This window comes from Hemitrygon akajei, chromosome 23 (assembly GCF_048418815.1).
Source record: "Hemitrygon akajei chromosome 23, sHemAka1.3, whole genome shotgun sequence".
NCBI lineage: Eukaryota > Metazoa > Chordata > Chondrichthyes > Myliobatiformes > Dasyatidae > Hemitrygon > Hemitrygon akajei.
This window is the reverse complement of record NC_133146.1, coordinates 59,726,912-59,743,609: the sequence shown is the minus strand read 5'-3', so window position 1 is coordinate 59,743,609 and position 16,698 is coordinate 59,726,912. Positions and strand designations below refer to the sequence as shown.

At 41.5% G+C, this 16,698-nt stretch overlaps 1 protein-coding gene across 3 annotated transcripts in view; it reads left to right on the top strand.

Moving 5' to 3' along the window:
* The window catches only part of afap1l2 (actin filament associated protein 1-like 2), a 277,116-nt gene that overhangs the window by 46,009 nt on the left and 214,409 nt on the right, over positions 1 to 16,698 (top strand). For 2 of the 3 annotated variants that reach the window (XM_073027807.1, XM_073027806.1), the window contains one exon: positions 7,517 to 7,672. The exons of the other annotated variant lie outside the window; for it this stretch is intronic. In XM_073027807.1, coding sequence (XP_072883908.1) covers positions 7,517 to 7,672 — 156 coding nt within the window. The remainder of the gene's footprint in view (positions 1 to 7,516; positions 7,673 to 16,698) is intronic. 3 annotated transcript variants of the gene reach the window in all.

The window sequence follows — 16,698 nt, the reverse complement described above, 5'->3', positions numbered from 1 at the left end:
TTCCTTCTGAACTCTTTTAAGCTCCATCCGATCACCATCTTTAAAGGCCCTCTTCTTCTGGTTTAGGAGGCCTTTGATGTGACTAGTGATCCAGGGCTTATTATTGGGATAGCAGCGAACAGTTCTAACAGGGACAACTGCATCCACACAAAAGTTAATATAGTCCGTTGTGCATTCAGTGACCTCCTCAACGCCCCCACAGAGCCCCCCTTGCAGTACATCCCAGTTAGTAGTACCGAAGCAGTCTCTCAGGGCCTGTTCAGCTTCAGGAGTCCACTTCCTAAAAGAGCGTGTGGTAGTGGGATGCCTCATCACAATTGATTTATATCGGGGCTGTAACAAAACCAGGTTGTGATCAGCTTTCCCCAATGAAGGCAGTGGGGATGCACTATATGCCTCCTCTACGTTTGCATACAGTAGGTCAATAGTCCTATTACCCCTGGTGTAGCAATCCACGTACTGGGAGAAAGCAGGTAGTGTCTTGTCCAAATAGCAATAAATAACAAGAACATGAGATGAAGAGTCCTTGAAAGTGAGTTCATGGGTTGTGAGAACATTTCCTTGATGGGGCAAGTGAAGTTGAGTGAAATTACTCCAGTTTTTATCACCTCCTGCATCACTCCAGATTTCTCAGTCTTAAAATGAATAATCTGAAAATTTGTACTTGAATCCAGCAGTTAGAAAACAATGGCTCATTTATTCAATGTCACAGACCTGTAAATTACGTTAGAATATATAGTCACATTACTCAAACATGATATCAATAGAAAATATGATTTCAAATCCTCATTGCAAGTTTCTTAAAGTTCCTCAAGCTTCATTTGGTTTAGCTCCATCATTGTATCCTCACCTCCAAGCCTCTCTTGGGTCTCAGCCCTTCTTCTGTATGCAAACGCACTCTCTTTATCATTTAGTGTCCGTCATCAGGGACTTCTATCACCCAGGCCATGCTCTCTTCTGCCATGGGAAGAAGGCACTGGAGCCTCAGGACTCACACCACCAGGTTCAGGAAGAGTTATTACCCCTGAATGATCAGGCCTTTGAACCAGAGGGGATAACTTCACTCAATTTAATTTGTCCTATCATTGAAGTGTTCCCACAACCAATGGGCTCACTTTTAAGGATTCTTCATCTCCTGTTCTCAATATTTGTTGCTTATTTATTTGTATATTTGTTGTTCTCATTTCTTTCTTTTTGTATTTGCATGGTTCGTAGTCGTTTGCACTCTGGTTGAATGCCTGAGTTGGTCAGTCTTTCATTGATTCTGTTATGGTGGTTACTCTATATAGTTATTGAGTATGCCCACAAGAAAATGAATCTCAGGGCGGTATGTGTATGTCTGTATGTACACGTACAAACACACACACACTCACACACACACACATACACACACACACACACACACACACACACACACACACACACACACACACACACACACACATATATAATTAATGTGTGTGTGTGTATGTATGTATGTATTTTGATAATAAATTTACTTTGACTTGTGGACTTTGACCCTCTGGAGCCTCAGTTTTCAAACCATACCATTAAAGCAAAGTAATTGTTCACATGAATCACAGTTATAGACAGCAGCTTCTTCTGAAGAAAATTCCTGTGTGTATCTTTACGTTGTAGTGGTAAAGAATGATTTTCTGTGAAGTCCTCTGAATGGTGCCATATAAATTCAAGATAATTTAATGTCATTTCCAGTACACAAGTGTAAAGGAGAACAAAATAATTTTTATTCTGGATTGAATGCAGCACAAAAAATCCAGAGTTAGATATAGAACACAAAAATAATTTAGGAAAACGCTTTTTTTTCTTTTATGCTTTTTGAGTGCAGGAGGGTGGGTTAGTGGAGATGTTGATCTGCCTTACTGCTTGTTCTGTTTTTGAGTCTGGTGGTCCTGGCATGGATGCTATGTAGCTTCTTCCCTGATGGGCTTGGGACAAACAGTCCATGAGCAGAAGTCTTTCTTAGAAGCCTGATTGTCAATTTTGCATACGCTGCCTTAGTTCGAGATTTTGTTTTCCCTCTGCTCAGTGCCCATTTTTCCTTTGAAAAATGACTCCCTGCTAAAGAAACATTCTGAAAATGGAGGCTGTTTATATACCTTCCATAACTACGACAACTTTTACTTTACAAAGCCCAAGCAATAGAGTAAAATATTAGGTTGAACTGCTCTCTACTAAACACAAATTTACCTATTCCCTTTAGACAAATTCAGGCAATAATTTGCACAATGTCAAGTTCATATTTTAGTTTTTATTGTCATTCATCCATACACAAAATAAAACAATGTTCCCCTGGACCAAAGTGCACAATGCTGTACATATAACTCTCACACAGTGCAAAGGTAGTAGTATCACAAATAAATTAACAAATAACAAGGTGCATTTATGACACAAGTTAAAATATAAACAATATAATGCCACTGGCGCTTCAGGTGTGATGAGACCTGTGTGATGACAAGGAGTTCAGTCGTCTCACAGCCTGGGGGAGGAAGCTGTTTCCTGTACTAACTGTTCTTGTTCTAATTCTATGGTACCTCCTGCCTGAGGCTGGGGGGGTGGGGGGAGGTCAAAGAGATGGGATGGATCATTGACAATGCTAACAGCCTTGAGTGCGTGCTGTTCCTGATAAATAGCTTGGATATTTCTTGAAGCCTCGTTTTTTATTATAGGTAACTGAAGTGCTGTAATATCTGTGCTGCCATTTACTAGTGAAATCTGCAAGATTGAGTGTAATTATTTTACATAAAATAAATGGAATCTTGTTTCAAGGCAGGAAATGGGAGCGACACGGAGGTATGCTATCTTCAGTCTTTTTGTTGTTCATTTATTGTTAAAATCAGATTGATGTAGATGCTGAGACTCTGAGTCATGTAGTTAGTTGTGAAATGAATAGGGGCTCTTATACTGAGAGTACATAATGAAACTGACAAAGAAACTCCTTTCAATGACTTCACAGCTGAGCAGTCAATTTCCCTGTGTGCCTGAATTTTAAGATCAGTACTTCCAATCAGCTGCCAAATGTACCTTTCAGAAATCCCTTCTGCATTATCTTTGATACATGCAGTCAGGAACTTGTACCAGCAACTATCAGGTACAAACTTTGCAGATAATCTGTATTCTTTTTCTGGGCAACTATTTTATGCTGCACGAAATGTGTGATTTTAACATGCAAGTCACAAGCAGTCAGTTTGGAGAGGAGTCAATTGGACTGGATTTGAATATTCCATTGTCTGAATCTGACTGCTTGAACAGTTCCTGAATGCTAACCAGCTAGAGTATTGTTAACAGAGGCCACTTTCAATCTCGTTGGTCCTCTCTCACATCTAATTAGATTTCAGTTTTCACCAGGAATATGTTTTTAAATATTTTAAGACTTGACCATCAGTGAAAATTTGGGATAGCATGGTAGAGTAGTGATTAGCCCAACACTTTACAATACAGGTGACCTGGGTTCAATTCCTACCACTGCTTGTAAGGAGTTTGTACATTCTCCCTGTGACCGCATGGGTTTCCTTCAGGTGCTCCGGTTTCCTCCCACAGTCCAGAGACCTACCGGTTGGTAAGTTAATTGGTCATTGTAAATTGGGCCTGTGACTAGGGTAGGATTAAATCATTCAGGAGTTGCTGGGCAGCACAGCTCAAAGGACTGGAAGAGCCTATTCCATGCTGTATCTCAATAAATAAAAAATAAATAAAATTTAAGTGGATTATATTATACTGTCAGTAGTAACATGGACTTTTTGTGCAAAAACTATAGCTTCCATTTCATTGTTCTTCCATTATTATGAAAGGTTTCATAAGCAATTCTGCATTTCTCTCTTTCCCTGTATTTCAGCATCTGTGAAACCACACCTAGTTTTGATTATCTGTCTCCTCTTCTAAAACCATTAGCACTTGCAGATGTTTGGGCTCCTTGGTAGATGTTAATTGTTGATCAGTCCTGGTGTCACCTTTGGCAAGACATTCAGTCACTGAGCAAGATTCTCTCCATCCCATATCTACACCTATCAGCTTTGCAACTGGACTGATTGATTAGCAGACAGGATTGGGCATTCCTTCCCCTTCCTGCGTGTACTGAAATTAATTTTATCATCTCAAAATTGGCCTTGGATTGGAGCTGACATCCATTGATATTTCTGGCCTCATTATATACTGCAATATGCCAAGTGGTCCATAGAACACTTATTGATGATGTGTGTTGTATGACAAGTTGGCCAAATTTTTTCTGTTGCACTACAGAAATTTTTTTTTAACATTTCTGACTGGGGCTGCCATTGAAAAGGCCAATTTTTCCAGTGCACCTCTAATTAGCCCTGAATAGTGGTGGTGAGTCATTATTCTACACTGTAGCAGTTCTTGTGGTGAAGGTAGTATAAGATCATAACACAGAGGAGCAAAATGAGTCCATTTGGCCCATCTGGTCTGCTCCACCTTTTCATCATGACTGATTTATTATCCATCTCATCCCCATTTTCCTCTCTTCTCCTCGTAACCTTTGACACCCTTACTAATCAGCAGCCAATCAACCTCTGCTTTATATATACCCAATGAAGTGGCCTCCACAGTCACCTGAGGCAATAAATTCCACAAATTCTCTATCCTCTGGCTAAAGAAATTCTTCCTCATCCCTGTTCCAAATTGTCATCCTTATATTATGAGTCTATGCACTAAGGTCCTAGACTTCCCCAGTATAGAGAACATTCTCTCAGGGTCCACTCTATCTAGACCAGGTGTCCACAGCCATGGACCAATGCCATTAAGCAAAGGGTTCATGGAAGCCAGGTGGGAAACTCCTGAGCAAGACCTTTCAATATTCGATAAGTTTCACAGAGCTCGTTCCTCCAGTCAGTACAGGCCGAGAGCCATCAAACGTTCCTTGTGCATTGATCCTTTCATTCCTGGGGTCATTCTCATGAGCCTCTTCTGGACCCTCTGCAATGGTGCTCCCACAGAAGTGCCCGGTAGGGAGCTTCATCGACAACGAAGGAATGTCTATGTACTTCTATGGGTACACTATTTCTAGGGGAACTTTTAGGTGGTAGAAATCCAATGTTGCAAAACATTATGATTGAACATCCCAGTACATCAAAGCTCACATGTTATGGGAATCTAAGACCAAGGAACCAGAGGCAGAATACCGGCTTCCCCAGGGAAGAAAGTAAGAAAGACAAAATTAACAACAGAACAGGTATTAGAGCAGTTTGTCTCACCTTCTTATGGGCATCAATAATTATCTTCAAAGTTCAAAGTAAATTTTATTATCAAAGTACATCAATGTCACCACATACAACCCTGAGATACATTTTCTTGCAGGCATCCTCTGCAAATCTATAGAATAGTAACTATATAGTCAATGGAAGATTGAGTAGAGTTTGTAGAAGACAACAAACTGTACATATGCAAGCATAAATAAATAGCAATATTTATTTATTTATGAGAAAATGAAATAACAAGCTAAAGAGTCCTTAAAGTGAGATCATTGGTTGTGGGAACATCTCAGTAGATGAGTGTTGTTATCCCCTTTTGTTCAAGAGCCTGATGATTGAGGGGTGGTAACTGTTCTTGAACCTGGTGGTGTGAATCCTGAGGCTTCTGTACCTCCTTCCTGATTGTGGCAGTTAGAAAAGAGCATGGCCTGGGTGGTGAGGAGCTTTGGATGTTGCTTTCTTGCAACAACGTTTCAAGTAGATGTGCTCAGTGGTTGGGAGGGCTTTACCTGTGATGTGCTGGGCCAAATCCACTAGCTTTTGTTGGATTCTGTATTCTTTCATTGGCTTCCATCTTTGTGAGATTCTATATTTCTTTATGAAAACAGACGGATAGATTGAAAGGCAGTTCACTGATTTTAATCACATTAATTGAGCTAAAACAATTTCTTTAATATTTATGTCCTGGTGAAAGGTCTCGACACCATATGCCAACTGTTTATTCCCCTCCATAGATGTTGCCTGACCTGCCAACTTCCTGAAGCATTTTGTGTGTGACTTGCCCAAGATTTCCAGCATTTGCAGAATCTCTTGTGTTCCTTAATAATTAATTGTATTCAGCTATAGTATATGACACAGACAGTCTCCACAGGTTATGGCAGGTTTCAGTTCCCGAGAACAGTTCATGACCTGGACTGTCTGTAAGTCGGATTGGGTGAGAGAGGATCACAGAAACCACGGTGACAGGAGAGTGAACAGGCACAGGGTGAGCAGCTGCCAAGCCAGTCTCACGGACTCACTATGTTTCTTCACGGCACTCCCAGATCTGCCTGGCCCAACCCAGTCCCTGATTGTTGTGGCTTGGGAGCGGTGGCGGGTGAGGAGAGAAGGGACAAGGAGTGCCTGTTCCCACACGGCAGGGAATGCCTACAGTCGGCAAATCCATACCCATCAGTCCTGCTTGTCTCCCACATATGGATGGAGTGTCCGTATGTTAGGTGTTTGGAAGCTGGGGAATACCTGTAAAATGGTCTGTGAAGATGGGGCTGGCGAGACATGGTGATGCTTTGCAGGCAGCTAACAAAACTTCTAACAATTCTAACAATTATACTTTCTGGGACTACAATCAGTGAAATATGTAGCCTGTGCCTGTACGTTCGCACTGGGAGGTAAGCTATTGAACCGTCTCTTCAACCTGGCTTTTTGAGGATTTCTGAAATATTCGGTGAACTGGACTCTTGTGTATGTCATTGTGGCCATCACTGGACCGGACTCGGGCCTGGGCCTAAGAGTGGATAACGAACCGACGTTTGGCCGATTTAAGTGCCGCACTGAACCTGGCTCCGTCGCCGAGCTGAAGCACTGAACCTGAAAAGTACAGCACAGAAACATTCACTTCGGCCCATCTAGTGCATGAGAAACCATTTAATCTGTCTACTCCCATCAACCTGCACCCAGCCCATAGCCCTCCATACTGCTCCCATCCATGTACCTATCCAAACTTCTCATAAACGTGAAATCAAGCTTGCCTGTACCACTTGCATTGGCAGCTTGTTCTACACCCTCACAGTCCTCAGAGTGAAGAAGTTTCCCCTCATGTTCTCCTAAAATATATCACCTTTAGCCCTTAACCCATGACCTCTAGTTGTAGTCCTACCTAATCTCAGTGGAAAAAGCCTGTTTGCATTTACCCTATCTATACCCCTCATAATTTTGAATACCTCTATCAAATCTCCCCTCAGTCTTCTACATTCCAAGGAATGAAGTGTTATCTTTTGGGGGCTATGTGGTTCATGTTCTGTGGATTTGGATATTTGTTTGTATGATTTGTTGTTTTTTGCAACACTGGATGTATAACAGTCTTGGTGATGTGGATTTTTTTTCATGAATTCTATTGTTTCTTTGTGGCTGCCTGCAAGAAGATGAATCTCAAGGTCATGTTTTGTATACATACTTTGATGATCAATAAAGCATGAAAACAGATCTTTCAGCCCTCTGAGTCAGTGCCGACTGTAAGCGCCCACTTTGAACTAATTCTTCATTAATCCTGCATTCTCATCGACTCCCCCCAGATTCTACCACGCACCTCCACACTAGGGGCAATTTACAGTGGGCAATTAACCTACCAACCTGCACTGCTTTGGGATGTTGGAGGAAACCAGAGAACTCTGAGGAAACCCAAGCGGTCACAGGGCGAACGTGCAAACTTCACACATACGGCATCCAAGGTTAGGATTGCACCCACTTCTCTGGTACCGTCTGCATGTACCTTATGCTATTTAAGATGTTTATTATTCAATACTATATATATAGAAGTAAAATTAACCTTTTCACTGGGAATTAAGATGTGCAAATGTGTTGTAAGTATATCATGTGGTCAGTTTGAATGCATTTTCTAATGGATGATGTTTATATTTTAGTATACAATTAATGACGTGATCTTTAATCTGACCAATTATATACCTTTTCTTTAACCTCTTGATTTGCTTCCCCAAAGATATAGGACCATTATTGAAGAGAATTCTTGGTATTTTTGACATCAGTATCTCTTTAGTATGAGCTTTATCACTGGGTCATCTTCGTTTTAAGCCCATCACCCCTGCTGTGAGCCTAGGCCATCAACAGCATCTTACCATCCTCTGTTCAGGGCTGATAGAAGGTTGATCAACCCTGTGGCTTCTGTTTTCACCACATGACTTCACAAGTCTTCTAGGCAAAGATCCTTCCTCTCCTAAGAATGAAGTCTTTGGAGCTCCTGTTGGTGTTTCTGTAGTTCCGGGCTCTTATGGGATGAGGTTGCTAGCCCCATGCTCAACACTCATCCTTTCGCGATTGGAGTTTTTAATCATTGGGTGGTCCAAGTTAATTTACAGAAAAGGGATTGCAAATCTGATAATGGCAAAGGGAATGGAGATGGAATAGGGTTGGGGAGGATAATATTTAACAGGGAACCCAATTCTGCTGGCCTTTTGGTTTAGTACGATCAACAGATGGCTAAGAGAAGGGGGCATAATTTTGAGGTGATTAGAGGAAAGTAAAGGGAGTGGTGTCAGAAGTAGGTTTTTTACACAGAGTGGTGAGTGCATGGAACACACTGCAGGGAAGCTGGGAGAGGCAGGTATATTAGGAATATTTCAGAAATTCTTAGATAGGTATATCAATGATTTTTAACAAATGGATGGCTGTGTTAGATTGGTCTTTAGAGTTGTGGTTTTAAGGGCCTGTACTGTTCTATGTTCTGTGTCTAAAAGGAGCACAAATAATGATACACAATGTTGTCTTATACAAATCCAGCTCCTGAGGTGATTATTGTTATCGAGATATGATGATGATTATTATCATTTGTATTTGCCCAAATTGTCATCTTTTGTATGTTGTTTGTTTATCAGTCTTTGTGTGTAGTTTTTCATTGATTCTATTGTATTTCCTTGTTCCATTATGTTTATCTGCAAGAAATTGAATCTCAGTGTAGTGTATGGTGAGTTAATAGAAAGCAAGGGCATCAAAGGCTACAGGGAGAAGGCAGGAGACTGAGGTTGAGAGAGAAAATAAATCAGCCATGATGAAATGGTGCAGTCTATATCCTGTAGCCAACATGAATAAAAGGGGAAATTTTGTTTTTTTTATCAGAGCTCTTTGTGAGAGCTGGCACTGTAGACATTAGCAGCCACATTTCCAACATTACAACAGTGGCTACACATCAGCAATGATTTTTTGGCTGTAAGGTTCTTTGCCTCGAGAGTGATATAAAAATCTTGGACTCTTGCTTCTTTTCTTACTGAAATAAATAGCAAATAGTACAAAGCAATTGGATTGGTTTTTGAAACTTTAGTTTTGAAGAAAAATAAGTATCAGATTTATCTGTTACATGTACATCAAAACATTGAAACATACTGTACAGTCCTCCTGAAGGGTCTTGCCCTGAAAAGTCAACTGTACTCTTTACCGTCGATGTTGCCTGGCCTGCTGCATTTTGTGTGTGTTGTTTGGACTTCCAGCATCTGCAGATTTTCTCTTGTTTGTGATTGGAGTACAGTGAAAGATGTCATTTACATCAATGACCAGCGCAGTCCGAATATGTGCTGGGGCAGCCCACCAGCTTCGCATGGTTGTGGTGCCAACATAGCAACCGCGTAATTTAGTGACCTCCAACCTGCGTGTCTTTGGAATGAGGAAGGTAACTGGAATATCCAGAGGAAGCCTGGGTAGAATGCACAAACTCTTCACAGACAGCGGCAGGAATTAAACCTGATCGCTAAAGCAGGTGCTGTTATGGCATTACGCTAACTGCTATGCTGGTGTACGACCGCTTCTGCATTGCACATTTTACAGTTCTGAAGGCTTTCTCAGTATTGGTGATATTCAAAAGCATTCAGTGGAGGTTCACAAATGTGATTTTGGGATTGAAAGGCTCATTGTATGAGGAGCTCTGGGCCTGTACTCAAAGGAATTCAGAAGAATGAGGTGGGATCTCATTGAATATTGAAAGAGTGAATGTGGAGAGGATATTTCCTATGGTGGGGAGTCCAAGAACAGAGTACATAGCCTCAAAATAGAGGGGCTTCCTTTTAGAATGGAGATGAGGAGGAATTTCTTTAGCCAGAGAGTGGTGAATCTGTGGAATTCATTGCTACAGGAGGCTGTGGAGGCCAAGCCATTGGGTATACTTAAGGCAGAGGTTGATAGATTCTTGTTTGATCAGGGCATGAAGGGATCTGGGGAGAAGGCAGGAGAGTGGGACTGAGAGGAAAAATGGATCAGCCATGATGAAATAGTGGAGTGGATTTGACAGACCAAATGGCCTAATACTGCTTCTACATATGGTTTTATGGTATATGTCATAAGGAGTGACTTTATAGAGGTGTATAAAACAACGAGGGGAAAAGACTGGGGAGTGGGTTTGCAGGTAGACACTTTCAAAGGGTAGAGGATTGAAATTGAAAGGCCTAGGTTTAAGATGACAGGAGAAATATTTAAAGGGCATTTGAGGGATAAAGTTTTGCACACAGAGGTCAGTGAGTATGTTGAATGAGGTGCTAGAGAAGGTGATAGAAGCAGGTAAATTACAACACAGTAACCAGGTATATGAATAGGCCATGTTTGAGAGAGGTAGGTCTAACAAGAACAAATGTGATCCCTGTGTCAGAGGGCTGTTTCTTTGCTCTAGACCTCTGTAAATCTATGAAGTTCCAAAGTTAAATGTGAATTAACTGACCTTCAAAAAGTTGCTTGTTAATCTAGTGATAATAGAAGATTTGTTTCAACTTGGGCATACCATGCATCATTTGCAGAGAAACATTTAAACATTGTGTTGATTTTTCATGAACTTTTTGCTCACTTCTGAGAAGTGGACAAGAACCCCATGCTGACCCTGCAACAGCTTAACCACCCGCTGCGAGGGTTATCGGCCTTACAGATTACTGATGCTGATCACGTGGCTTCAGGTGTTTATAATCCAAGTAGATTTGTTTCTTGGTGAACATAGTTCATGCCAGGCTCAGACTGTCAGGACTAAAACGCTAACACTGGACTGTTCAGTTTATTCTAGGAATGGCAGCTACACGAGGTACAAGCTGTGAGCTTATGGAACAGTAAGGACCGTGCCACGTTTAAATTATACAGGGGTTCACGGGGTTACAGATGACATAATTTACGGAGGTCTGGTATTGTACCCATTCAATGCACCTGAACCCATTTGTCTATCCATCCATCCAGCTCTGAGTAGGCCCTACCGGCCCGTCGGGGCATTCTGACCATTCCTGGACTTTCTAGCTTGATGTTTTATATTCAGCACATTTTTTGGCCGTTTGCGTGCTTTGTTCTTTTTTAGCATGTTGAGGGTTTGATGTTTTTCCTTGAACAGGTTCCATGGTGTTTCTTCCTGACTGTCAGTGGGGAAGACAAATCTCGGGGTTGTATACTGCATACGTACTTCGATAATAGATGTACTTCAGCTTTGACTTTAACAGCCAAATGCTTATCCCACTTTTATTATGTTCTTCAAGTTGCACCCTGACATATTAACAGCACACTTATTTTAAATGCTAAACAAAATCAAGTTTCAGATTCCTTTGTTCATTTTGTGGACCATTTCACTCCATTACTGACTGAAAATTGAATCAGCATTTTTGAAAGTAATTTGATGCTACAATGATTCTGTGTCCTTGTTCACATTTTTGATAGGATCTCATCATTCCCAAATGCAGATAGAAAGCAAAGCCTCCCTCTGAAGTATTTCCAAGAATATGGCATGCATGAAAGAACGGGTGAATTATTGTGTTCCAAACTGGGGGAAAAATATTACTCCTACCAGGAAGGCTCAGGTCAAGGCAATCAATATACTTGGAACTTAAGTAAGCTTTAACCAAATAACTCAGGCAATTTATTAAGTTTATCTAAATCTCCAAATAAAATTCAGTTACATTTTTGTTGCTTCCTTTACTTAGCTGAGAACAAATACTGTGATGTATCCCCAAAATATTCTTTTAGAAAACCACCAGATTTGTCTTCCATCTGTCTTTAAAATTTTATTTTTTATTAGTTTAGAGGTACTTTAAGGAATAAGCCCTTTGAGCGGCCCCACGCAGCAACCCCCAGTTTAACCCTAAACATGGGTTCCCAACCTGGGGTGCACAGACCCTTCGATTAATGGTAGGGGTCCATGGCATAACAAAGGTTGGGAAACCCTGCCCTGGGACAATTTACATTGACCAATTAACCTGCTAACCAGCGCGTCTTTGACTGTGGGATGGAACTGGAGCACCCAGAGGAATCCCACACATTCTATGAGGGGAATGTACAGACTCCTTACAGATGATATGAGAATTAATCTCTGAACTTTGATGCTCCAAGCTGTAATAGTGTCACGTTAACTGCTACACTACCGTGCTATCCAATAACTGAGTGTCTTTGTTTATAGATTTTCCCTAGGAGCATACTTTTTGTATTCCAGTGCATATTTTCTGTTAGGTCACATTAAAGATCCCTGAGGATTCTGTCTTTCTTTGTTACAGCGCTTAGAGTAATAGCCATGAGTGTAATCCCATTGTCATCAACATGCTTCCAGTCTTAATCAGGCTGGAAGTCAAAGTACTGTATGAGATAACAATAACACTCTTATAAAAAATCCATATGCAAGGACAGCGATTTTTGAAATTGAAAATGGGAGCCTAGCAAACATAACATTTGGCTGAGTCACCTAATGTTACACAAATCTTGGTCTGGAGGAATGCTACATTGAAGTTTGCTGACAACCAGTCATTGGCCAAATCAAAAGTGGTGATGAATCAGCATATGGGATGGAGATGGAAAATCTGGCTGAGTGGTGTCACAACAACCACCTCTCACTCAATGTCAGCAAGGTTATTGACTTCAGGAGGAGGCAACCAGAGGGCCATGAGCCATATGCTCATCAAGGGCTCAGAGGTAGAGAGGGTCAGCAACCTTAAATCCCTCGGTGTTATCATTTCAGAGAACCTGTTCTGGGCTTAACACATAAGGGCAATTAGGAAGGAAGCACAGCAGCACCTCTACTTCCTTAGGAATTTGCAAAAATTCGGCATGACATCTAAAACTTTGATAAACTGCTATAGGTGTGTGGTGGAGAGTATATTAGCGAGTTGCATCACAGCCCGGTATGGAAACACCAATGCCCTTGAATGGAAAATTCTACAAAATGTAATGGATACGGCCCACTCCACCATTGAGCACATTTACATGGAGCATTGTCGCAGGAAAGCATCATCCATCAGTGGGCACCCCCACCACCTTGGTCATGCTCTCTTCTCACTGCTGCCATCAGGAGGAAGGTACAGGAGCCTCAGAACCCAGCCGCCAAGTCCAGGAATGGTTATTACCCCCAATCATCTGGCTCTTGAACCAAAGGGGATAACTTCACTTGCCCCGTCACAGAACTGTTCCCACAACCTATGAACTCACTTTCAAGGATTCTTCATCTCATATTTTCCATGTTTCTTGCTTATTTATTCATTATTATTTGTTTTCTTTTGTATTTGCATAGTTTGTTGTGTTTTGCATGTTGGTTGTGAGTCTGCCCTGTTGGATATGGTCTTCCATTGATTCTGTTATGATTCTTAGATTTGCTGAGTATACCCACAAGAAAACAAATTTCAGTGTTCTGTATGGTCACATATACAGAACATACTTTGATAATAAGTTCACTTTGAACTTTGATGTTGTCTCGTTAGGTGTTATACGTGTGCATGGTTGAATGACTCAAAATCTCTATACACAGGCCAGTTTACATAGTGTTAGGCCTAAATTTACATTTCAGCAAAAGCTGCCTGAGGCAACATCAGGCTGTTGGCTGTAACCCAAGGTCCACTACACTTCAGGAACAAAAGAGATTCTGCAAATGCTGGAAATCCAGAGTAACCTACACAAAATAGTGGAGCAACTCAGCTGGTCAGGTAGCGTCTATGGAGAAGAATAAACCGTTGTTGTTACGGGCCGGGACCCTTCATCGTGACCTGATGAAGGCCTCAACCCGAAACATTGACTATTTATTCCTCTCCAGAGATGCTGCCTGACCTGCTGAGTTACCCCAACACTTTCTGTGGTCTACTGCACTTCCTCCTCAGCTGGGAGCAGAAGGGGAGCACCCAATGGGGCTTTGGACTTCAGAGCACTGGGTTCAGTCCTGACCTCTGGCGCTGTCTGTGTAGAGTTTGTACATTCTCCTCGTGACTGAATACTCCTTGCACATCCCAATGATGTGCATGTTGGTAGGGTTAATTGGCCTTTGTAAATTGTCCCTGGTGTGCAGGTGAGTCATGGACTCTGACAGGAGTTAATGAGGAGCAAAAGAAAATGGGTTTGTGCGGGGATCATGTGACTAAGTGCCTGGACTTGGTTCAGTGATAGATCTACAATCAATGGCCACTTTATTAGGTTTACCTGTACACTTTGTTTTTATTAAAAAAAAATTTTATTGAGTTTTCAACCTGTACACTTCGTTAAATGCAAGTATCTAATCAGCCAATTGTGTAACAGCAACTCGATACATAAATATATGCAAACACGGTCAAGACGTTCAGTTCAAACACCAGAATGGGGAAATATGTCATGTAAGTGACTTAGACCATAAAATCATAAGATATAGGAGCAGAATTAGGCAATTTGGCCCATCGTTTACTCCACCATTGAATCACGGCTGATCTTTTTTTCTCCCCTCAGTTTCACTCACCAGCCTTCTCCCCATAAGCTTTGATGCCATGTCCAATCAAGAACAGATCAAGCTCTGCCTTAAATATACCCAGTGACCTGGCCTCCACAGCTGCCTATGGTAATAAATTTCACAAATTCACCACCCTCTGACTAAAGAAATTTCTCTGCATCTCTGTTTTAAATGGACCACCCTCGATTCCAAGACTGTGCCTTCTTATCCTAGGTTCCCCCACAATGCGAAACATTCTTTCAAAATCTACTCTGTTTAGACCTTTCAACATTCTGAATGTTTCCATGAGATTTCCCCTCATCCTTCTAAATTCCACTGAGTACAGACCCAAGTGTTTCTTGTATGATAACCCTTCAATTCCCAGAATCATCCTTGTGAACCTCCTCTGAACCCTTTCTAATGTCAACACATCTTTTCTTGGATGAGGAGCCCAAAAACCATTCACAATACTCAAGGTGAGACCTCACCGGTGCCTTATAAAACTTCAACATCACATCCCTGCTCTTGTATTCTAGACCTCTCAATGTCTGTAGTGAGATGCTGAAGATGTTCTATAGGTCAGTTGTGGAGAGCGTCCTCTTCTTTGTGGTGGCGTGTTGGGGAGGAAGCATTAAGAAGAGGGACGCCTCACGTCTTAATAAGCTGGTAAGGAAGGCGGGCTCTGTCGTGGGCAAAGTACTGGAGAGTTTAACATCGGTAGCTGAGCGAAGGGCGCTGAGTAGGCTACGGTCAATTATGGATAACTCTGAACATCCTCTACATAGCACCATCCAGAGACAGAGAAGCAGTTTCAGCGACAGGTTACTATCGATGCAATGCTCCTCAGACAGGATGAAGAGGTCAATACTCCCCAATGCCATTAGGCTTTACAATTCTACCGCCAGGACTTAAGAACTTTTTAAAAGCTATTATTAATGCTTTTTGAGATAGTGATTTAGATGTATATCATATTTTTTTTACTGAGTTAAGTATTGTATGTAATTAGTTTTGCTACAACAAGTGTATGGGACATTGGAAAAAAAGTTGAATTTCCCCATGGGGATGAATAAAGTATCTATCTATCTATCTCTTGAAAATGAACGCTAACATGGCATTTTGCCTTCCTCACCGCTGGCTCAACCCGTAAGTTAACCTTTAGGGTGTTCTGCACAAGCACTCCGTAGTCCCTTTGCATCTCAGAATTTTGGATTTGCTTCTCTTTTAGAAAAAAGTCTGCATATTTATTTCTCCGATTAAAGTGCAATACCATGCATTTTCCAACATTGTATTTCATTTGCCACTTTCTTGCCCATTCTCCTAATCTAAGTCCTTTTGCAGCCTACCTGTTCCCTCAGCACTACCTGCCCCTCCACCAATCTTCATATCATCTACAAACTTGGCAACAAAGCCATCTATTCCATCATCTAAATCATTGATAAGTGGTATAAAAAGAAGTGGTCTCCACACCAACCCCTACCGAGCACCACTAGTCACTGGCAGCCAACCAGAAAAGGATCTTTTTATACAACACACACAAAATGCTGGTGGAACGCTGTCGACAGTTCTTCTCCCTATAGATGCTGCCTGGCCTGCTGTGTTCCACCAGCATTTTGTGTGTGTTGTTTGAATTTCCTTGTGAAGGATCTTTTTATTCCCACACTCTGCCTCCTACCCATCAGCCAATGCTCTAACTTGTTGGTAACTTTCCTGTAAAACCATGGGCTCTAAGCTTGATAAGCAGCCTCATGTTTGGCACTTTGTCAAAGGCCTTCTGAAAATCCAAATATACAATATCCACTGCAATCCCCTTTATCTTTCCTACGTGTAATCTCCACATAGAATTCCAAGTGTTCATCAGGCAAGATTTTCCCTGAAGGAAACCATGTTGACTTTGTCCTATCTTGTCCTGTGTCACCAAGTACTCCATAACCTCCTCCTTAACAATTGACTCCAACATCTTTCCAACCACTGAAGTCAGGCTAATTGGTCTATAATTTCCTTTCTGCCTATTCACATTTCTATTTCTCCTGACAGTCATTCAGCTACTCGCCTCCCGTATAAGCCGAAGGTCATCCAGGG